We start from the raw sequence: 24,559 nt of genomic DNA, 5'->3' as shown, positions 1-24,559 counted from the left end.
TGAGAGACAGCCAGTGGGTCAGCAACAAAACCTTTTGTCTTGCATGCAGAAGGTCCCAAGCTCAGCCCCTGGCATCTCTAGGTAGAGGATTTCTGTAGATGGGACAAACCTTTCTCTGCCAGAGACCCAGGAGAGCCTGGTCTGCTAGACAGACTGACGGACAGGCTGAGGATAGGGCAACTTTATGGTTCTACTCAGTGCTTCCGGGATATGCATTACTGATATGCGTCTCTGCCTCTGTGGGGTCAGCATGTCCTAATTTTTGGTTTGTTTGTTTCTAGCATTTTAATACTGACTTTAACAGAAAAATGTTTAAAGCAGTTAACAAAATAAAGCCACTGTGAAATTTCTTGGAGGAGGGGCTGTGCCTTATTGGAGGAGCATAAACTTTGCAAACAGAAGGTCTCAGATTGAATTCTTCTTAAGGAATGTTAGATAACAAATATAGAAAGAACTTCCACTGCTTGAGCTCCTGTGGAGCCACTGCCACTGTAAATAGACCGTACTGAGTTAGATGAACCAGTGATCTGATTTTATATAAAGGAACTTCATATGTTTATATCCAGAATGAGTCCTTGACAAGGCAAGGACTGATTCTGGATATAAACATATGAAGTTCCTTTATATAGAATCAGATCACTGGTTGACAAGGCAAACAACCAAACAGTGGATTTCATCAGCATACACTCCACAATTAAAAGCCTGAAATGTGTTTACTTGCCTTCATAATGGGTCAGGTAATAAACCAAAGGGGCTTCTGGAAGGAAGGCAACCAGCAAAAAGGCCCTGATCTTGCTTAATGGCAATCTTGTCTCTGCCAAAAGTATCACCTTGACAGAAAAAGAGAGAACCTGTCCCAGGCTATCAAAATCAGTTAACAATATATTTATACAATCTCTATTTTAATGATAAGTGAAACAACCAGAATGGACTCTAGATTTTGTTCCGTTTTCAAAGTAGACCTTTCATCGGTGATTGTTTCCTCCTATGATTTTGAAACTTATCCTAGAAGTTTTCAATATTTCAACCAACTCAAAGTTGTAATGCATATAATACCAGCCTTCAGCTCGCAGGTATGGGAGAGCTTTGTCCAGGGAGTGGACAAACTTTGAGTTGGTTGAAATATTGAAAACTTCTAGGATACGATCTGGGGTTCCCGCCCTATTCTATATGTCCCATACTTAACGTGTAAGATCAGGACCAGTAACCATTCTATTAAGATCTTGACTTGGTCCTTGGTTGGGACCAGCTGAGTTCGTTTCGGAGAAACAGTTTTGCACCGCCATCTTCATGACTGCTGATTTTATAATGGATGTATTATGTTTTAATGGGATTTTATGGGTAATGCTGTTTTATGGTTTTATTTTGTTAGCCGCCTCAAGGCAACTTTGTTGAGAGAGACGAGGTATAAATAAACAAACAAACAAATAAATGAATACCAACCAAGTATTATTCAAGGATATGGTTTTGGGCGCACTTCTGATACAATGAAACAAAATTTCCTCAACTATTGCATAATGGAAGAGGGTGGGCATAATGAAGATGTTTAACAGATTCCAGAATCAAACAAAAACATCTTAATTATGCTGGATGTTAATTTACTGCCCACCCTCTACCTGTATGTAACAGTTGAGGAAATTCTGTTCCACTGTATCTGAAGAAGTGTGGATACCCACCAAAAGCATATACCTTGAATAAAACTTTTCTGCTCTTAAAGGTATGAATGTATTTTACTCATTCCCAATTCCTTTACCCTGCCAAACAGCTGATGCCTGTTTTCTCGTGGAACTGTTTGCTCACAGTCCACCCTGGCTCCTTCCCTGATCTGCCTCCCAAACAGCTGATCAGCCCAGTTTTCTGACCAGGGTTCCATACACACAACACCAATTTACGGACAGAACATCTCATTGAGCTCAGGACATGGAGTCCTGTGTCCCACAGTTGAATTAGCTGAGTGAGCGCACTTCCATTTAGCTGTCTAATCCACATAAACTTGTTTACTTGGAAGTAAATCCCACTGAATTCCGTAGAACCTAGTTGCTGGTCATTACGTTTAGGAACAAAGCCTGTTTCCTCTTCATTCAGTATTTATGGCAAATAAAAGCTCTGCAAGGGGGAAGGGGAATTAGATAGCTGTGAACCAGATCTTTGTGTCCGTTGGAAATGGCTGCCATTGGGCATGATACGTTTGGTCTGATTTTAGCTGCTGTAATTAAAGTTAGCAATTTATTCATATAAAGCTCTTTCAGTGCAAGAGCTATTATTTTTTAAATGGGCGATATATGTATATGTTTTTTTCTTCTCCCTGCACAGAGCTGAACAGATGCTAGTAAAATGCATGCCAAAATATTCCTTTTTGAGCCAGTGTATAATTTATATTTCAAGGGATTATTCTCAAAAGAAGACTTTGCATTAGCACAAATACTCAGTGAGACGTCTCCTTTTTTTCCCCCAGCACTCACTGCCGTCAGGAAGATTAACAAAATGCTCCCCATATTTGGGACTTCTATAACTTACTGTGAGATTTCCGTTGGAATGCAGTTCCCTGCTGCTCTTTCCTTCTCTTTTTCTCTTGCTTTTTGAGAAGTCCCCCAACTATTCACGGCTAATTTACTTTTATACATTCCACCCGGCTTCTGGAAAGTTCCCACTTCCCATTTCATCATTAGACAGTAATTAGTATTCAAGGGAAATTGGTCTTAATATATTAAAATTGGTTAAGTGCCTTTAGACCTGTACCAAAGCCAATGTCTTATTGGAAAATGTAATTGGGGACTGTGCGTATGTAATTAATTGAATTACAATTAAGAACTTTCATTAAGCAATATACTAGTACATTAAAGTAATAACGGAATGTTTGGGGGGCTTCGTTTCGCATTCTGGCTTTATTGGGGAACTGGAGATTTGTACAGTGTCTCATGCTGGAAGTAGGAAAGCAAAGGATTATGTTTGACGTTGGTGCTTGTCCCGCTCCCGCAGTCCCTTCTGTCAAAGTGGGCAGTCCCAAGGTTGCCATCTGAAGTTGAATTAAGTATTTCCTTGGTCACTGGTGGGGTAGATTTGCCAACCGTCCCATCTTGAACTACTTAGTGCTATGTCATGTAACCACTGCTGGGATTCAAGAAGCCATCAAGCTCTACCCTTCATCTGACAGGGCACAGATTTCCTCCTGCCACTGGATTGGCTTAAAACTCATCCAGAGGGTCATTCATTTTGTTAGTCAAGGATTGCTCAGTAGAAGAGCCTCTTGCTTGCATGCAGAAGGACCCAGGTTCAATCCCTAGCATCTCCAGAGAGTCCGGAAAGTCACTGCTGATCTTACTAGACAATATTGACCTTCATGGACTGAAGGTCTAATTCAATATAAGGCAGCTTCACATTTGGGTTCATTGGCAACCCCATAAGAAAAAAATGAGCCCTGCTGAATCAGAGCAGTGGTCCATCTAGTTCAACATCCTGTCTTATCTAGTTGCACTGGAGAGCCAGTAGACAACCATAAGAGGCCAAGGCCTCCTCCTGTAGTTGGCGCCTAACATTTGCTGAGAGTTATGAAGGATAAGTACCTCTAGTTATGAAAGATTACTTTGGTCACCTTGGACCTTTCCTCTGTGAATCTGTGTAACTCGTTTTAAAATAATCTGTTCTTCTGGCCATCACTACCTGTGCTGTCAGTAAATCTAACCATGTCATTATTCGTTCCGTAAGAAGTCTTTTCTTGTGCCTAAGCTACACCTTTGCCCCTCTGATTTGTTGTCTAAATAGACACTGCTGGGCTAGATGGACCAGTGGTTGGGTTCATGCATGATTTCATATCACTTGCTCTGAAAGAATATGAACTAGTCAGTCACTTGTCCAGCATAGCTCAGGTGCGGCACATATATTATTTGTGAAGTTTGCGGTGGAATCCTGACAAGGGGAGGAACTTCCTTTATTTGGGCTATATTGATTGCTCTTAGCAATGTGATCTTCCAAAACAAGCCATTGATTCATCACAGCTTCATTTCTTTTATCTCATGGTTTTGTTTTGTTTTGCTTTTTCAGTTCTGCTCATTTAATTTTTTTATAGTTTGATAAGCTGCTCTTGGTGCAGTTGTTCAGATAAATGCAAGTTATAAATGTTTTGAATAAGTAATGCTCCATAAGCAAAGTCTGCTAGCCAAGGCTCTCTTGAGGAGGGATCTGAAGAGTTGTGTTTCTTCTAAGGCAGAGAGCCTTTTAATGGGGAACAGAGGCTTAGGGAATAGATGCAGAAGACTGACCTGGACAAGCAGGAAGGTGCAAGCTGTCTGAGTTATCGCAGGCTGGGTGCCAGATTAGAAGCCTCCAGATTTCACTACTGGGCCATCAGTTGCTTCTCCCCATATTATCCGGCACAGCCTCATTTGGGCAGCACTGGGACTTGACATCAGAACTTTCAAAGCAATGATCTCATTCTGAGCAATGAAGTTCCATTTTGCTCCCTTTCCATAATAAGCAGGAGCTGCCAGCCCGATTTATTAAGGTGGAAAATCTTAATAAGATTGACAGAGGTTGCAGTCTCTTATCTGTAGGATCAGAGTTGGTGGTGGAAAGTGCTGACAAGTCCCAGCTGATTTAGGATTGCCAATGCATGGAACTAATGGATGTGGTTTGCCATTGCCAGCCTCTGCACAGCAAACCTGAACTTCCTTGCTGGTCTCCCATCCAAGTACTAACAAGGGCCAACCCTGCTTAGCATCCAAGATCTGACAAGTTGGGCAGGGGAGAGCTACTCTCCAGGTAACATCAATCTCACTTTCTCCACTTGCTCAAAAATCAGGCTTTAAAACAAACCCTTCCCATATTGAAGCCGGTTCACATCTTCACAGTGATTTATGACTCCAAAACCTTCGTGAAATTTTATGTAGCACTCGTTGACAGAGCCTCTACAGTGTAAGGGGCCAATAGCTCAGTAGTAAAACACAACCTCTCATGCAGATGGTCCCAGGTTCAGTCTCTGGTATCTCTAGGTCAGGGATTCCCAACCAGGGGTTTGTGGACTCCTGGGGTCCCGTGGGAACTCTGGAGAGGGTCCATGGCTCTTTTCTCTTCCTGCCTTAATGGACTTAGCCACAAGCCAGGGAACTGGCCACTTCCATTGAGTTCTCTTGTGGTTTCTGCGCCTGGGGGGATCCGTGGGACCCACGCGCACACACCAGGGACCCCATGTCCCCTTTCCTTTTGGGCCTCTTCCAGCAGAGCAACCTCACACTCCTCACTGAAATCTCTGTCTCCTCTGCCCAAAGCAGCAATGACACCCCTGGGTTCTGGTATTAATTTTTTGTTTCCTTCTGGATCCTGGCAGCACCATTCCTGACACTCCAGCTTCTGCTGATGACATCACCACTTGGCTAGTACTGAGAACCTCACGGATTCTGTAACAATCCAACTCCCTGTTAATGTTGTTCTCTTCAGTATGAATTGTCATTCTTTGAGCTCAGGGTTCAGCAGCTTGAACATCTTTTGGAGTGACATCTATGAAGTGTTAGAAAGACAAGCAGATGTCCACTCCCTCCTTGTGCTCTGTTGGGTCTGAAAGGTCTGCTTTGTGCTCTCTTGATTCTACCACACCGCCCACGATTTGCATTTTCTTTTTCTACATTAATTTTCTGGATTTCACATTTGAGTCACTTCCTCCCTTGCTCTGAGAAGTGCATGCTGGGTGATCTGTTTTATCCCCTTAACTACCCTGGGAGGTTGATTTAGCAGAGAGAACACCACCAAAAGATGTAATATAAAAATCCGCAATCAGATCTCCTGATTTAAAAAAAAAGGCACAGGAGAAACAAGTTTTAGCCTGTTTCCACCCATGCTGTTCCCTCTAAAGAGAAGAACTGGGTTTCTTATACCGCACTTTTCGCCACCTGAAGGAGTCCCAGAGTGACTTACAAACACCTTTCCCTTCCCCTCCCCACAACTGGCACCTTGTGAGGTAAGTGGGACTAAGAGAGCTCTGAGAGAACTGCTCTGGAAGAACCATCCTAAGAGAACTGTGACCCGAGGGTCACCCAGCTGGCTGCACATGGAGGAGGAGTGGGGAATCAAACCCAGCTCTCCAGATTAGAAGCTACCACTCTTAACTACCACACAAGGCTGGTGATGTAGTGGCTAAGCAGAGAATTGAGGCCAGTAATATTCCATTAAAAGTTCAGAATTGCAGTTGCTGTACTCCCCTGTTTATTCTGGCAAAACAGTCCGCTCGCTATTGAATGGGGATACTATCCAATAGCAATTACCTCATTTGCTGTGCCTTCGTTCCAGGACCTGCACACACCTTTTTTGAGCATCCTAAAGTGAGGTTGAAAGATGCTGGCTTGCACAGTGAACCCTAGAGCTGAGTTGGAACTTGGATCTTAGTTTCCAGACCCCCCTACTCCAATGGTCTTACCACTGCATTTTGCTGGCTCTTGGCTCCATGTTCGAGAGCCAGTTTGGTGTAGTGGTTAGGCATGTAGACTTCTAATCTGGCAAGCCGGGTTTGATTCTGCACTCCCCCACATGCAGCCAGCTGGGTGATAAAACTGTTCTGACCAAGCAGTGATATCAGGGCTCTCTCAGCCTCACCCACCTCACAGGGTGCCTGATGTGGGGAGAAGAAAGGGAAAGCGAATGTAAGCCGCTTTGAGCCTCCTTTGGGTAGAGAAAAGCGGCATATAAGAACCAACTCTTCTTCTTCTTCTTCTTCTTCTTCTTCTTCTTCTTCTTCTTCTTCTTCTTCTTCTTGTTCATCTACTGGAGCAGATCTGTGGCACTGAAAATCAGCTTGAGGGCTAAGGCCTTGATGACCTCTGGTTCAGATTAACCCCCGGTCATGGGCGCGGGGAGTTAAAGCTCCTTCTCCAGAGACAAGAGTGAACATTTAAGAGGGGCTCTTAAGAGCATCTAAGTTGGAGCTACGTATTTGACATGATAAATGACTGCGGTAGTTCATAATATGGCAATATTACCAGAGGCATTGGGGGGCACTTCCAAAGGAGCCATTTTACTTGGATGTGTGGCTCTCCGTAGGTCAAGATGCTCCCGACTACAGTGGGTAGCACTTTGCTTGCTTCTGTCCGTTTCCCTTTGAAGTACACAGCAAGTCAAACAAGCTCGAGTCGCTTTGCAGATTCAGAAGTCCTATGGCGTTTTGCACGACACAGCATTGGGGTGTGAAATTGTGATGACGGGGCCATCTGCCTGAATCCTTGCGTCCCAGTTGAGCCTGTCTTTCTTACATTTTATGTCGAGTGATATGCTATTTCTGACATGTTTATCTTCTCTCCTCATCCCCCCCCCCTTCTCTTTTTTTGTGGAGACGAGAGAAATGGGCTTCGGGTTGTCACCTCGCTTTTTTGGGGAAGGGGGTATTTTTGTTTAAATTTCGGGCTTTGTGCTTTCCTCCTTGCAATTTATAGCAAGGATGGGTTAACGTAGCATCCAGCTCAAACGGAACAGGTTGAATTCACCCAGCCTTTAAAATCGGAGCTTCCCCGGGGCTAGCAATGTCTCGTCGTGCTTTCAGGGGAATCCTGGACGCTAGCAAGCCTTGTGGGAAAGGAGTTCCACAGATGCTGAGCCAGTCATGCACATTTCCCCGTTTGCCCGTGCTGCACATGTGGGTGATATAGCTAAGACAGCATTCTCAAATGGTACGGGAGATCATGACAAAACAAACGGGAAGTACCAGCAGTGGCCCCAAGAGCCTTTGGACATTGGCTGTGCTGGCTTCTTTGGCAAGCCCCTGAGGACTGCAGACTGAAAAGCTCCCAGGACGCCAGCATGACTCCATCCAACTCAGGCAGTCCATTGGTCCCCTCTGACATGTTAGGGTATGGAAGCTTCCTGGGCAATACTGGCATTTCCTGCCTGGCTGTTCTCCTGGGCTCCTGGCTGGCTGACTTGCCTACAAGCCCTGATTCCAGTGGCGTGGTGTAATGGTTAAGAGCAGTGGACTCTAATCTGGAGAACCCCCTCCTCGACCGTTTATGCACTGGAGGTTTCATGCCAGGCTGCAGACTGGAGTTTTAGTCATGGCAGGTTGCCCCACCTCTTCCTGCACCCACATGGAGGAACACTTGGCCTGGTGTACCTCATCCACCCCCGATTTGTGTTCTTGCATGGAAGCTGGGGAAGTAAAGTACCCAGTGCATAAATGGTCCTCCACAAGCAGCCTTCTGGCTGACCTTGGGCTAGTTACGGGATGTCTGTTGTGGGGAGAATAAGGGAAAGGTGTGTGTAAGGCTCCTTTGGGCAATGAAAAGTGGGCTATAAAACCTAACTCTTCTTTTTGCTCCCTGTTGCTGGTCACCCCTGCCTGCTTTTGCTGGATTCTGATCTTTGCTAGAATCTGGTTTTTCAGCTCGCTTCCCCTTGCTACAAGAAACACACTCCCCTCCGCCATTACAGTTGGGTTTAAAAGGGAGTTACACGTTCATGGAGCATCAGTGTATCAGCAGCTAGTAGCCAAAAGTATCAGCAGCTAGTAGCCATTGAACTTCCAGGTTCAAAGGAAGTGTATCTGCAGTTGGGGGACAGTAAGTAGAAGACAGCTGTTGCTCTCGTGTCGTACTTGTAGCATTCCAGCAGCATCCGGCTAGCCATTGCTGGAAAGAGCGTGTACCTTGATATACAGACTATTCATTTACCCATGATAGGAACAGAACCTCCATTTACGCAGGCAGTATATCTTTGAATACCATTTACATGGGACCCAGACAGCAGAAGAGAAGCCTGTTGCCTTCATGCCCTGCTGCTTTCCAGAGGTACCTGGCTGGAGAGCTCTGGAAACAAGATTGTAGGATGAGTTGGACTATGTGTCTTATCCAACAAGGCTGTTTTTATGGGACATTGTAAAAATTGAGAAAATCCAGAGGTGCCAGTTAAACCACATCTGGGAAACTTTATTCCCAAGGGGGGTGGCTTGCCAGTTTGGGGTATGAATTTACACAACTTGGGTGTAGAACAGGGGTAGTCAAACTGCGGCACTCCAGATGTCCATGGACTACAATTCCCATGAGCCCATGGACATCTGGAGGACCGCAGTTTGACTACCCCTGGTTTAGAAGGTCAGATTAAGACACATGATGGTGTTGAGCTAGTTTCAATATTATATGTCTTGTGCAGAATTAATATATAGAAATTGTCAGGCCCCGTTTCTGCTTTTACTGCTGCTGTTCAGCCCCCTCTTCTAAAGTCCCATCGTCTCATTTATTTTAAAAAAATATTCCAGCAAAAAAAAAATCTGAAAGTTTTCATTAATCTCTCACAGCAAAATTTAAGGCTGTGAAACTGGCAGTTGTTTCGGCTTTTAGGATTACATTAGCTGGCGTATTAAACAAAATGTGTCACTCTCGTAGTATCTTCTATGAAAAGCTAAATCAATTTTCTCGGCCGTATCCACGCACCACTTTATCTAAAAGCATCTGAATTATCATTTGCAGCTAAGATGCTTTATTAGCAGCTGGCGTAGAAATTGCTCTGTGGGAAAAAAAATTGCATGTCACGTTATAGTAATTTTTAAATTGGTGTTAATCCAACATCGTAAAATCTTTAGAAAGGAAAAAAAAACCTTTTTTTCCATAATTGGCATTTTGTCTTAATGAGACGCTATCTTGTTTTTGGAAGCCGGTTCTACAGCAGCAAGGAGAACGCCATTAAAATCTAGGTTTCCCCAGTGAGAGAGTTGTGAACTTATAAATTACATTCAACATGTTGCAATACTTGAGGTGGATTATGTTTGCCCAGGGTGAGTCCAAATGGGAACCCCTATTCTTTCACCATCAAAAAGTGCTTCCCCACTCAGTGTCCCCCCCCCCCCCGCAGGAGTCTGACTTGCAGGTGCCCAAAAATGCTTGTATATCACTTGGGGGTGAAGTCTCTCAGCTGCCAGGGCACTCAAACCGACATTCTCTGTCTTCCCAGTCCATGCAGCAGTGATGCTCGTGCCCTCCATGGTGTGGCAAGACAGGAGATATCCCAGGACAGCACCTTTACAGGCTTGCTGCTAAGATGATCTGTATGAAGCACTTAAATAATGTTCTCAGCACTGTGTGGCGATGAAAAATGCCATCAAGTCACAGCTTATAATGACCCTATGGAGATTTCCAAGAGATTTCAGAGGTGGTTTGCCATTCTTTGCCTCCAGATCATAACCCTGGTATTCCTTGGAGATCTTCTATCAGTTTTCTAGCCAGGGCTGGGGCTGCTTGGCTTACGAGATCTGACAGGATTGGGCTAGCTTGGGCTATCCAGGTCAGTGCGGTATGAGTGCTGAATATTCCTGTTATTCCCCTTGACTAGCAGCAGTGAGCTGAATGCTATGAAATATAGGCAAACGCTGGTGCATTCCTATGCAGAGATTGGCCGATAGGCATGACTTGATTCACGTCAGTACAGAATCTCCCTTTCCATTAAATTTTATGGTGGGTCCTAAGTACATCTACTGATCTCTTCTGCAGTTCTGCAGATGGCTGTCATCCCAGCCTTACACTTGCAATATGTATGTTACTTTGACAGGAACCAGATGTGTTTCTTCTTCCTATTCATTTTTCTCCCCCAATGGTTATTGTTTTGCAGGTTCGAGAGGAGAGGAGATTTCGGAAGAGGATCCACAGATTGATATCGCTACTGTTCAGGACATGCTAAGCAGCCACCATTACAAGTCTTTCAAAGTCAGCATGATCCATAGGCTGCGGTTCACCACAGATGTTCAGTTAGGTAAATCAGTCTATCTGCTTGATGCTGCCAGAAAGCCAGGGGCGCTCAGCCCTATTCAGCAGGCTTCAGCGCTTGCTTTGGCCATAGAAGACCTGTGCAGTGTGCCTGCTTGAATGTAATCCCCATGACCAGACCCAGAGAGCATCCTTGTGAGAATGAAACATGCCCCCTTCACACTTGTACTTGGTGCGGGGGCGGGGGAGGGGTCCTTGCAGATGGACCAAGCTGGATTTTTAAGAGTTCTTATATATGTGACAAATTTTTGTTTTGAATTGTCAGAAACAAAGACTGCAAATGTTTTGTTTCTTTATTGCATGGGGGCGCGGGTCCTGGTGATGCACCCCCCAAATGAAGCCCCAAAATTGTCACAGTGCCAGCCAACATGTGTCCTACACTGGGAGATGCAGAAGATGCTGGCCATTTTTATGCCTCAGATAGGGAGGGGAAGGGTTCTCAAGCCACCCACGTCCTCTTCCTCCTGTTGGGATGCTCCCTGCCCTCTCTGGTCTCTCTGGCATGGTCCAGTAAAGAGAGGAGCCTTTCCAACCAATTCCTGCCTGGCCCCAGCTTGCAGTGGCTTAAACAGCCCAAGGTGGTCTTTGTTGCCTCCACCAACCCCGCCACTTCTCATGTGGCCCCCAGAACTCAGTCGTCTTCCCCCTGTCCTGTGGGCATGAGGCCAGGGCTCTCCTGGTGGGATGAGTGTCAAAGGCAACTGAGAGACCACAGCCAGGAAACTCCGGGGTCCCAGGCATTGCGACAGATCTGATTGGGAATAGTTTACATAATACAGACAGGGTGCAAAATTTGGCTTCTTTTGTTCATTTTACTTTTCGAAAGCTCCTTCCACCCCACTTGAAACCTTGGAGAATTTAAGCCCTCCTCCCTGTCCAGTCGTTAAATCTTCTCTCCCTCTTTGTGTGTATAGATATTTATTCCTTAGAAAGTTATATCCACTTGTAGGCTCTTCTTTTCTGTATTTTTTTTTATTGTACTGTCTTGTTAAGGAAAGGATTTATACGCTGGTGCTGATGGAGGGCAGTGTGTTTTCTGCTCTTGAGCAAACTATCTGGGGGTGATAGTTTCCTTCCAGGGAAGTTTGACTCACTTGTATCTGGAAGCTGTCAGGAGTAGGAGCTTGAAAAGGTCGTGACAGATCACTAAAGATAAATGGTTAACACAGAGAGCCTGTTAGCAAGGAAACAAATGGCTTTGTCTTGTTTCAGAGCAAAGGGATGGGCCTTGCCCATTTCTGGAGGAGCCATCACGTTTTCTGTCCTCCTCCCCGCCATCAACCCTCCTGCAAGTTAAGTTTGTAATCCTTATTTAAAATCAGTTCTGAAATTAACTCCATTGCAGGGCTGTGTCGACATCCCCCTTATTAAACTACACACACACACAGCCTTTTTCTTGCGTTGAGATGAAGGGAGGGCCTTATGCTAGCATGTGTCTTCTGTGACCTCTTCACCAGGTGGGGAAGAACATGGCCAAACTGGGAAGACGCCCTGTGATTTGAAAGCAGTTATCTGTGTGCCAGGAATTGAGAAGGAGGGAGCGTTCCGTGACCTGTCATCTGAAGAGAGAGGGAGGCAAGCAGAAGCTTTGTGTGAGCATCACTGCGCACATGACTGTGAACTGGGGTGCAAAGCCACAAAGCACTGAGTAGCACTGGGTGTTTACAGCCCGCAGTGTGTATACTGCTTTGCTAACAGTTTACAAAAAGAATAAATTCATGCCGTAAGGAATGTGCCATCTCACTTTAGAGGGTGGGGGAGAGAGAGGGATGGTTGAGGCCAGAGCAGCAAAGAACAAAAGGAAGCCAATGCGGTTACATGTGCTGAGGCTTAGTTTTCTTTGGGGATGACAATTAAAACAGTACAGTGATAAGAGATCTAGAGAAAGAGAGAGGTCATCATTTAGGTGTTCTACGAGGAAGATCCAGACATGAAGGAAGCGAGGAAGAGCAGGCCAGAGATCCTACAACTACAATCCTAAGTATATTTAATTCCCTGGAAGTAGATTCCTCTAAATAAACATGATTTACAGTGCAATCGTATATAGGAACAGGCTATTCCAGGGATTCCCAACTAAGGCTCCCTGGATCCCTGGGGCTCCACGACAGCTCCCCAGAAGCTCCCTGGCCTTTCCCCTATAAACCTGCCTTAATGGGCTTGGCCACACTTCTGGCCCGGTTCTGGGGCTCCTTGAAGCCTGAAAAATATTTCAGGGGCTCCTCCATAATCAAAAGGTTTGTCTATTTCCATTGAGATCAATGCATGGAATTGCTCTGTTGGTCCTAAGTTAAGATTTTCAAGAACTGATTGTTCAAGAACTGCTACAAATCGATCAACCACATTACTTCTAGCTCAGTATGTATGGAGACACCCTTAATGTTGTATTATTTTGACACCATATTCTACTTCTCTGCCATTGGCACAAGAATGGGCGCAAATTTCAATTGTAATTTTTCCCTCAAAGTTCATGGGTGCAGTCTTGTGGGGCGGGGTGGAGAGGTCTTCCCAATTGGGTTGAAACTGTGGCCGAAACGGGAACTTGGGGAACCAAAACCCAATTCACCTAGTTCAGTAACCTCCGTAGTTCTGACAGCCAAACATGCAGCGGCACAGGGAATGCCAAAAAAATAAAGGGGGAGGGGAAGAAAGGGCTGACTTGACAAAGGATCCGGTCCTGCAGATCCATGCGTGTGCGAGCAGGTGCAAGCGATGGTGCGATACAGCTATAATAGATGGGAGTATACAGCAACAATTTGCAGATAAAAATAATAGGAACTTTAAAGTGTATTTTACATGATAAAAGAAAGATGAAATGGGGTGGGAGAGGAGTCGGTTACATCTGAGATGGCTGCACAGCCCCCTGCCTTTTTTGTGAAGTAGCCTCCGCAGGAAAAGATTGATGCAACGAGAAGTGACCTTGGCTTGGAACAGGAGCCGGTGATGTATGTATGAGCATCTCTCGGCTAAATGGACCCAGATTTGTAGTGCTAATATACATGGAAGCCCAGAACCAGACTCAGGATGGCAATAAATCAACAGCCACTTTGGGTGTCATTTCTGGTTTATATTCCACTATTGTTCTATCACTTTAATTCATGTCACTATCATCTGTTCATCTGGAACAGTTTTATATAATTTTCCAGTGGAGTTACCTGACATATCCTATCAAATTAACACAGGCACATTAACAATATTGACTCCAGTGTGCGAATTCTTGGGAGTTGCGGCAAATGAGATGTTTTGTGTTCTGTGCATCTTAAGAAAAGGGAAAAGGCCTACAAGAGGTTATTTGAGTTTGGGGTTGTTTTTTTTAAATGTATTAAGGTGGGTAGGGGAATAATCTGGTGTATTTCCATGACAAAGGATCTGCACAGACTGTTTTGCACTGCTTTTCCTGGGTTGCTGCAGAGCAAAAATGCAACCAAGTTTTGTTTAATGTCAAGATGACAGCTGCTGATAATATTTTCACAGGGGAGATATGTAGATTTTGGACACCTAATGATCAGGGCTGCCTGAAGTGAAACGTCCTAATAAAGAATCCTTCTCCTAATGGAGAATCCCGCTTTCTTATTTTATTTTCACCCTCCTAGCATCCTTTTGGGCTCTTGACGCTGTCTGTAATTGAAATATGGTATCTGGGATGGTAGGGGTGCTCAGTGATAAATTGCACTGTTTGATTAATTGAAATGCAAGCTTTGTTTGCAGGAGCTGCTCAAAGCTTTACTGCAGTGGTCAGATTCCAAACAAGGGTAACACTGCACTTGGCCTTCGCAGAAGCTGAAGTTAACATAACATGCATGTAGATCATCCATTTGTCTGCCCTTGTTTTCTTTCGGATCTGGCTTTTGGAAATCACGAAGGGTCAAGAGACTGTGACACCCCCCTCCCCCACGCCCTTAAAAGAGATTCCCGAATGTATAGTGGCCACCCCCATCGTTTTCTGTCCCACAGGAGCACACTGCTACTTGTGGCAAGCAAATTGTAAGCCTGATCTGTGTCGCTGTGAGACACTGCAGCTTCCAGCATGGCCGCCAGTTTGGAATTTGCTCCCCCACACAGCAGAGAAAGAGAAGTGCTGCTGCAAATGGGCTGTTAGTATAGCCGTAAGGAATTCTCCAATGCACCCAGTTCAGTACTGGAATGCATCATCAAAACTATTCCCTTCCTTTTAGCAAAGGGACATGGCCTGAATTCTCCATATCATGATTTTTCAACTTGATTTTCCCATCTTACAGCAAGAATTCCCAAACTGAATTATGATTGGTGAACCTCAGATTATTGGGCCTGAGCCTGGATTGAGGACACCAGGGTTCAAACTCACTTGAGGAAATCTCTCGAGAACCTGACAGTTTTAAGAGTCAGGTTTAAATCCGACTTTAAGCTGTGACTTAGTGGATCAGCAACACTCTCTCTCACACATACACTCCCAACGTAGCTCATAGGTTTGTCTCAAGGATAAAATGGAGGAAAGGAACTATGTATATTAGAGCAGGCAGAATAAAATGTAATGAACACCATTTCCCCAGCCACCAGCCAGAGAATATGCATCCACAGCAATCATGTTTCTTTCCTCCATGCCGGAAGGATTTCTGCTTTCCATTGTTGTAGGAATTGCAGGCATGAAGGAAGGATAGCGTTCCATTAATCTCTTGTGAGCTGCCCGGGAGAACATTGCTTGGAAAGTAGAATACAAATCTGCCAGCAGGCCATCTTAATTTTCTCTGGGCCAATATCAAGGCTATGGCACTAACATTTAAAAAGCCCATTAAGTACTGAGTTTTGCAGGAGCAGGACCTCCCTGCATTGTCTTTTGAAATATCAGCAACATTCCATTGGGATTGTACACTCAGGAAAGGCAGCGCTGAAGTGGCCAGGCGCAAATCCAAACAAGGTGCAAATTTTGTTCTCCTTGTAGAAGTTTGAATGTGGGCCTTGCTGAAAACGAGGCCACATTTAAGGCTGCAGAAAACAAGTGAAACCTGTATTTCTAATGCAGGAGAAATTCAGGATGTCCTTTGAAGATTTGGAGAAAGTTATTGCATCTTGGGGGAAGGAATGTGATTGGATATTGATTAGAAATGAGTAGGGTTCTCAAATGATTCAACTGTAGTTGATTCATTATAGGAATTTTAGTTGATTAATTGATTAAAGCTGCAGGGGGGGGAACACATCAAAGAAAAAGTGCTTTGTTCTGGAGGATGCTGGCATTTGTGTCGATGAGTTCGTGTTTGAAGGCTCATTCTCCTTACCCTGCCAGGAATGCGTGTTTTAAGATTGTTTTAAGATTGTTTTAATGTTTTGAGATAGCTCAACATTTTCTGCTTAATTAATTATGAGCATTAGAGGATTCAAAATATTTTTGATTTATCTGATTAACTGACCTATTCTTCCATGCTGGTATACTCGAACTGTGTCTTCGCCATCCACGCATCCTTCACAGTGGTTAGATTTTAATGGGGAAAGATTCTTAACCATTTTATATTGATTACCTTTGGAAGGTTTTTAATGGTGTGTTTTTGAATGTGGTTAGCTTCCATTCATCCCATTCGGGGGAGAGGGTGTGGGATACGAAGCTGATTAAATAAATAAATACTCACACAGTTAGTTAAATATTTAGATAGCCAAATGCATGAGTTTTGAACTATGGGAAGTGTTATTTATCTGATTGCATATCAACAGGCCCCCACAAATGCAGTTGTCAGTGGCAACGGTAAATGTTATTTTGGTGGCTGACAAAGTATGGTACATATTTTTAAAAGACTAGCATTGTAGAGAATCACAGACTACCCCCCCCCCTTTTTTTTTGCCTTCAAAATGACCCTAGGCTGCATCTTGTCCTGAGATACAGCCAGGGTCAGCCCACCACAGGTAATTGCCTAGACCAGTGGTAGTCAACCTGTGGTCCTCCAGATGTCCATGGACTACAATTCCCATGAGCTCCTGCCAGCATTTGCTGGCAGGGGCTCATGGGAATTGTAGTCCATGAACATCTGGAGGACCACAGGTTGACTACCCCTGGCCTAGACTACCTGAGGTGGAGGGACACCAGTCAGCCCAGCTGCCACCCCGCACCCGGCCAACCATCCTCAACATCAAAGTCTGCCCTGAGAAGTGGGGAGCCCCAATGGGGAGTTCGCTTTCTCCTTCCCTACCTCTGTGGGGGGCGGGGGCTGAGCTTCTTCCCTTCTTTCTTGTCTGACTTTGGGAGGGGGCATAAGAAGGCCATTAGTTTCTTCTTTCCATAGTGTGGGAGAAAGGAAAACGCCTGCTCCTGCATTCTACTGGGAAGCAAGCAGCAGCTTTGCAACACAGTACTGGAGAGAGGAAGGAGGGCACTGGATTCCAGATCCCCACAACGTGGGGGGAGGGGGGGCAGTGAGGAGGCTGGGCGCCATCTTCCCACCTAAATGTAGTATGAGGTGGCAGCTTGGGTTCCCTAGCCCAGGGCACCCAAAATGCTTGCGCTGTCCCTAGTTACCACATGGATGTTTTGAACCCATAGCAGAGGAGTGGTTGCCAAAAACGTGTGTGAATGCCCTGCCCCCTCTTCCTCATTCTTGCAGCGTGAAAGCAGTGTGTCCTGCAGAACCAGAAAGCTGAGGCGTGCTGACTACTCGAAACAATATGTTTGGATCGAATATTTAGCATGGTGCATTGTGTGCCATAATGGAATTGCGCTCTTGTGTGATTGCCCATTTTACCTGGCCCCTGCTCCAAGCTTTGTCCCTATTTTGGGTCTTTTGGAAACAGCCTTATTAAAACGTGATAAATGCACCAGACTCATCACTCTTCAGAGTCCAGATCCTTCGTCAGAATGTCTTGCGTGTCAGTCTCTTAAGCGGGGGGAGGAGGTGCGCATGCAGACAGATCGGTGTGCATGAACACTAAGGCACAGTGCACGCGCCACCTCCCTTAGTGCACGCTGCAACAGCTGCAGCATATTATGAACTGCAGATAGTTTCTTGCTGGCCAGTAACACTGTCGCCCTCCTGGCTTTTAAATCAATGAAGAATAACTGTACGGTAGAATAAATAACTAAGGTAGTTGGGAGCAGAGCCCTTAATATGGGGGAAGTCTGGCCACTCATCCTTGAAGTAATGATCGACAGACACATGCATTCCTCTGTTTCCATCTGTTGAAAGGCTGACAGGGCACCAGACTTGCTGTTTGTATCCGTATTTCTGATCTTCTTTGACACATTCGGCTGTGTGCAGCTTGATCCCCCCATTTTAACAATTTAGAGAACTTGTCTTTCAATCCTGGCAGGGAAGCAGTTCACAAAATCTGTTATTTAATTCTTGAAGCAAAGTGGGGAGCACTTCCGTGTCTAGAGCTGTGTGCATACACTGTGGATCGGGGCCATACTGCTCACAGAGCTGGGTAGAGCTATTATGAAGTGGGGTTTCTCCTTCTGAAGTGTGCCTATTTTTGCATAGAGGCATTGATTAACATCTCATGCTCTCTTTTTCCACTTCTCTTTCAAAAGAGGTATTTCTCTTTACGGAGAAATCAACGTTTCATTTGGCAGTCTCTGTTCTTGCAGTTGTTTTATGTTGCACACCGCAGGGTGGTACTCTAGCAGGAAGATAGGAAGGTTTGATTAGACATTGCTTGCCTCTGAGAATCTGCAGAGTGAAATTCTGAAATTTTGCAGGACCTTCCCTCCTGCCCCCTCCTCTCTAAATTTCTGCCTTTGAATTGATTAGAAACTCCAAATTCCTAAAAAGAAGGAAAGGACTGGATTGTTGGTTTTCAAGGAAGGAATGGGTAATTGGGAATTAAGAGAATGTCTCCTAATGTTGGAGAAGGAATGTTTCCCTGAGAGGCAGCGGTCTTAGCTTGCTGCAGCAAAATAAAAATACACTTGATTGTTTTGTCACATTTTTGTGGTTTATGTGATATTTAATTTAGCAAACATAGTAAAGGAAGAAATAGAGTCAATTTTAGTCTGTTGAATGACCCTTCATACCATTTTTTTAATCATTTAGATCCTTTTGTCATTTACAAAGAAATCCAAAGGCGAGCAGCCTAACACTCTCTCTCCCGTTGCTTTGCTTTAAACAAAGAAACAGTCTCTCCCCCCATGTTGTTTTTAAATACTCCTTATTCCTTTTGCCTATTTCAGAGTGACCTTGACCTATAACTCGTGACCTAAAAATGTAATTACTTTTAAGTCCTTCTCTGCACAGCTGCCACTATGAAAAAGTATATAGAGAGGTTTGGTCACTCATGTCAGAGGAGAACCTTGTAATTGTAAGTTAAGCAATGAGATGCTGTCCGTTTCTGCTCCGCAAGGCAAGGTTGTTGCTTTGGAAAAGGGGAGAAGGGGGGTAGCCCATAATAGAATCTGTTATAAATTACTGAGTCTATCCCAGGGTGGATTAACTTCTTAGTTTGCTCGTTTGGCATCTTGGATGAGTGGGACGCCTGTTTGGTTTTCTTTGCTCACTCACCAGTGAAATTCAGAATGGCACAAATACAGCCCCCGTTTTCTACTTCCACATCTGAGGCTTGTTCCAGAATTTTGAATGCAGAGTCATATTAAGATTTTGCACAAAGACAGGGATAAATTTATAAGAGAGAGAGAGAGATCTGTTATAGTCTCGCAAGAATCATTTGCACACAGTTGTTTATATGAAAAGGCACTGTGGACTGCTTGCTGAATCTTCTCCACATGCAACTCAGCCACTGACAGATAGACTTACTGTTGTTATAATTATTACATTCATATTTGTATTCTTGAATATTAAATGATCTTTGCATGTATTATCTTAGTAGAGTAGTTGGGAGGATTAGATGCATGGAAAGCACCTTGTAAATTAAGCTAGTAACACTGTGCCCATTTTACAGATGGAATGAGGCCACAACGTGGGCTTGTGGCTCTGATGAGGGTTGAACCCAGGGCTGTAATCATGTTGATGCACTGGTGAATTCTGCTTGCCTGAGCTTGAAACTAGCAAACTAGATTTGTGGAGGCCAAGCAAGCTCTCTACTCTTTACACAATGGATCTCTAGATGGCTGAACTTCTGGTCAAGACGAGTACTTGGAGTCTGAAGAATCTGTAAATATTTATTTAATAAAAAATATTAACTTTCCACCTCCTGCAGATTGAGCATGCTTATGTTAATATAGCTTTTTTTGCCCAAATATACCTGTTTTCTGTTTTGCATAATTATGGGAAGAGCAGGAATGCTGAAGCTCCTTACCAGCTACTTAGTGATTAGCACCCTACCCCAAGGCTTATGAGATTTCAGCCATGTTTGGAAACTGTCTCTTGGCAGTCCAAGGTTTTCCTTGTTTGGTGTCGTTTGTTGAGGCTTCTTTCAGCGAATATGAAGATTGCTGCTAGTCCTTAGTATTTCCCTGAGCAAAGTGCCATCCATGCTGGAAATTAGGTGTGAGAGCCTTTAAGCTTCCTTGCTCAATAGTTTAATGGCAGGGCTCTTTTTCTTTCGATGCTCAGGTATCTCAGGAGACAAAGTGGAGGTGGATCCCGTGACAAACCAGAAAACCAGTACGAAGTTCTGGATTAAACAGAAGCCAATTTCCATCGACTCAGAACTTCTTTGTACCTGTGATCTTGCAGAAGAAAAGAGCCCAAGTAAGTTTTTAATTTCTGATTTTTTTTCTCCTTGTCATCCCTCATTTCCCCCGTCAGTGTGAGAAACATATACTGCCCACAGATACTTTCTCGTGCTCAAAGTTTTCCTAACAAATGCCTGTCCTTCTAGATGATGCAAAAGCTCATTTCCAAAAACAGAGATTGTATGGGAGCTGTTGCCGTGATCTGGTAGTCCACATTAGGCTGATCTCATCTGTTCTTGGTTGCCAAGCAGAGGCAGCCCTGGTTTATACTGCAGCGGAAGGAAAGCCAGGATTGCTGTGAAAGGGCAGGCAAAAAAGGCAAAACACCTTGGTTCATGTCTTGCTTTGAAAACCTTATGGAGTGGCCATAAGTCAGCTGGGACTTGATGGAACTCTCTGCCACCAAGAGAACACCTTTTAATATCATAATGCAAAAATTGCTAGTTTCCAGAAGGCCTTTTAGAAGAAGAAGAATTATTTTTTATTCTCCGCTTTTCACCACCAAAAGGTGTCTCAAAGTAGCTAACAATTGCCTTCTCTTCCTCTCCCCACAAAAGACACCCTGTGAGGTAGGTGGAGCTTAGAGAGCTCTGAGAGAACTGTGACTGATCCAAGGTCACCCAGCTGGCTGCGAGGTGGAGGAGTGGGGAATCAAACCCAGCTCTCCAGATTTGAGGCCACTGTTCTTAGCCATTACACCACAATAGTACTCAGTTTTGGACCACTTTTTTCTAAAATTATTAAATGACCCCTTAGGCCAGTGGCTCTCAACTGCTCCGATGCCATGACTCCAGCTGCGGCGGCAGCAGTAGCATGTGCTCAGACGCAGGCAGTGTGCACGTGCACATGCGAGCGTAGGCATGCAGGTGCGCAGGCGTGCATGCTCACAACAGTCGGGCAGCATGGAGGTAGCCATTGCAATGGCTGTGCTGCCGTCAGCCGTCTGCTGCACAGGAGCGCAGGCACACAGCAGTCGGGCAGCATGGAGGCGGCCATTGCAATGGCTTTGCTGCCGTCAGGTGTCTGCTGCCGCCCACCATCACTGCCTGCCCCTGCCTGCCACCACTGCCCTGCTGCTGCCGATCTCCGCCGCTTGTGGCCACCGCTGCCACTGTCCGCTGCCGCCCCTGGCTGCTGCCGCCACAGCAACCAACCAGGGAACCCGAAGAAGGGGCCAGGCGACCCCAAATGGGGTCGTGACCCCTAGGTTGAGAACCACTGTCTTAGGCGCTCTCCTTACTTCATGGCCATATTTCTGTAGTGCCTCAGTTGGCAGCAGCTTAAATTGGGGGTCACAGAACCATATGCACAAGCAAACTTTCAGTTCACATCCACAGAATCAGCTAACTAACAAATATTCAGGAGGGGATATATTTTGGCAAGGTGCTTCCCAGCTGTGAGGAAAAGGACAGGGAAGAAGAGACAAATTCAGTTCGCATCTTGCTGCTAGTGACCAGTTTAATCTTTTGCATGTACAAATTTCAGCAGGTGAACTGAAAGTTACAATCCCTGAATGTTTTGGAGATGGAATGAGGGCTGTTGATATCTGCAGGAATGGTTGGGGGAGTTACAAAGACCTGCGATCTCAGGGGACCCAAGCAGATTTTGGCCATTAGTACCTCTAAATAATAATTCTGGTGTCAAACTCTATGCTCGGGGGGATGATCTGTATTGATTTCCATGTTTTATAGACAAAGCAGAAGCTTGTTAGTGACCACTTGCCTGGTCATTTGGAGTGAGTTTAAAAAATGACCTCCACACAATCACACAGGGAGGTTTTTTGAAAAGATGGTGGGTATTTTGTTTGTTTGTTCTCTATGACAGTGAGAGGTATGTATGACCAGACAGGGTGGACATTTATTGTGTGCTAGTAACTTAGCTAGTTTCGTCTGCAGTTATGGGCAAGCAAATTTACTCTTGTGGGGAAGTGAGAGAAGAAAAACAAGAAACAGAAATTTAAAACATCTCCCTTTGAAGTAAATATCCAACATGATGTATATATATTCTAAATAATGTCCGTTTAAATGAAATAAAAATAAACAACAGTTAAAATGAATGAAACTCAGAAAAGTAGCAATTTGACCCTAGTTGCAACTCTACCAAAATAACAGTTCACCAGAAAACCTTAATAGATATAAAGTAAGCTTTAAATGAGTTTCTACGAATTCCAAGATTCTAGGTTAGCATCCCCTTGTGAGGGTGTTTCACCGATGCAGGACCTCAGTAGAAAAATCCCTGCCTGGGTAGATCCCCACAAAGTCTTGAGGAGTGGGAAACAACGGGGATAAGGAAAATGTTTGGGGTGTATATTTTGACCAAACAGTTGAACATGTAAAGCTGTCTCATACGTACCAAGGTCAGCAATGTCCATTCTTGAGTGTCAGTGGTTCTCCAGGCCCTTAATAACACAAATAGAGTTTTATGCATGGACCAGGGCTCTCGCAGCTACCCTATTCCTCTGCAGCTCCATGTGTGCCCCAAGAGCTAGTCCCAAGGATCAGGAGGACCCTCAGAAGCTGTATAGGAACAAGTGTAGAGGACTTCATTTCACAGATTCCCCCCACCTTCCATGAGAAGAGCCTTCTGCTCACCAGATAGATCGCTGGATGCCTACCAGTGCATTGATTTCATAGTGTCTCCTGAGTGGAAGGGTTCACTCCATGAATGCTAACAATAAATATATACAGTGAGCCGGAAGCCAAAGATTTTCACACCCAAGCACTTTCTTCTGCACACCCTTGGATTTTGCTTTTCAAATTTTCTGTGCTATTCTGAAGTTCCCCAGGAAGTGGGACTCTTTGGCTCCTACCCACGTTGTCTTTGTAAACTGGAATTTTTCTAAAAGCTGTTCCCAAACGGTCCTTGTGGCCTGTAATTATTCAGCATCCAGCCAGTCCTGCTTCTGCAGCCAAATCTTTTTGTTTCATTCTCCCACTCGAAATGTCAGGGGAGTCTCTGGGGACGCTGAGCACTGCCTGTGAGTTGCACGTGGCTTGAAAGGAAGTTTGTTCTTAACTACATTGGGCATCATCCCCGTTCAGCAGGGCAAAGATCGTTCTTTCCAAACTCCTCCTGGAATTTAAGTCAAGAATCCTTGCTTGGGAGAATGCCTGTTCGATATGGGGAGAAGAAAGGGGGGGGGGGTTGCTTGCCACAAACCAGAGGTCACTCAGTGCCATTTTAGTCTCTCTTCAATTGTGTTCTTAAGTCAAGAGCAATGTTTTCAGTTGTTCTCAGCTTGCCCCAATTCATTGATGTTGTTCCAGAGTGCTTTGCGAGGAGTTCTGGGTGGAAGACACGGTGGCCATGCACTCCAGGGCTTTCTTGGATCCATCACTTTTGAACTTTTAAAGAAAGGATGGGGAGCTTATTTGGGCAGCAGCAAGGAACGAAGCTCTCTTTCATAGCCCCCGTTTTGCCTGTGATCTTATCAGCAAAGTGATATATGTTTGTAGCAGAGTTTACATCAAAAAATTATTCTTGGGGCTTCCTTGAATGAATTACAGCAAAGGGAGCGAGGCTGAAGGGAGATAAGGGTTTTTGAGTTCTGCAATATATTTTGTTTCCGTGTTTTTATCTCTTGTAACACAACCATCCTCCATCTAGTCCTGAGGTGTGCTGGAACGTGTCACAAACGGATAGTTTGGCGGTGCAAAGACGTCGTTGCGCTTTCGTTAAAGAAGAGATGCCTGCTTGTTGTTGCGCTTTTGTTAAAGAAGATGCTTGTTCCAAAGGCATTATTTGTGGGTTGGATTATGAACTTCTCCCATGCCTTGTGACATGTGTTAGACTAGCGGTCCCCAACCTTCGTGTAGTCGGGGACCGCCTTCGAGGGTGGGAGAGAGCCGGCGGCCCGGCCACAGCAGCTGCACGTAAACACGCACGCGCAGTTGCCGCACGTGCGTGTTTTCACCACTAGGTGGCGCTAACACGCATGCGCAGAACAGCCGCACATGCATGTTTTTGCCAGCAGGGGGCGCAAACACGCATGCGCGGTGGCTCCGCGCATGCGCGTTTGCGTCGCTGGTGTGCCAGCAGCCGCGCCTGCCTCTTCCCCCCTCTCACTGCACGGGGGGGGGGGGAAGGCAGGCGCGGCCGCTGGTGGCCCGGTGCCATGGCCTTAGCGGCCCGGTACCAGGTTGAAGACCCCTGTGTTAGACACCTTTAAACAGGGTGCTTTGAACACAATGTTCTTTAATTGCTATTGGACCACCAGTCCGTCCAGCCAGTGTTTCCCACTCTG

The 24,559-nt window shown here is 45.0% G+C and overlaps 1 protein-coding gene across 2 annotated transcripts in view; it reads left to right on the top strand.

Moving 5' to 3' along the window:
- MAPKAP1 (MAPK associated protein 1) overlaps positions 1 to 24,559 on the top strand; it is a 175,668-nt gene that overhangs the window by 127,619 nt on the left and 23,490 nt on the right. For both annotated transcript variants that reach the window (XM_077305441.1, XM_077305440.1), the window contains 2 exons: positions 10,576 to 10,716; positions 20,195 to 20,332. In XM_077305441.1, coding sequence (XP_077161556.1) covers positions 10,576 to 10,716; positions 20,195 to 20,332 — 279 coding nt within the window. The remainder of the gene's footprint in view (positions 1 to 10,575; positions 10,717 to 20,194; positions 20,333 to 24,559) is intronic.

Source organism: Paroedura picta, chromosome 12 (genome assembly GCF_049243985.1).
Source record: "Paroedura picta isolate Pp20150507F chromosome 12, Ppicta_v3.0, whole genome shotgun sequence".
Taxonomy (NCBI): Eukaryota; Metazoa; Chordata; class Lepidosauria; order Squamata; family Gekkonidae; genus Paroedura; species Paroedura picta.
Note: the sequence above shows the minus strand (reverse complement) of the source record. Positions and strands in the feature narration are given on the sequence as shown.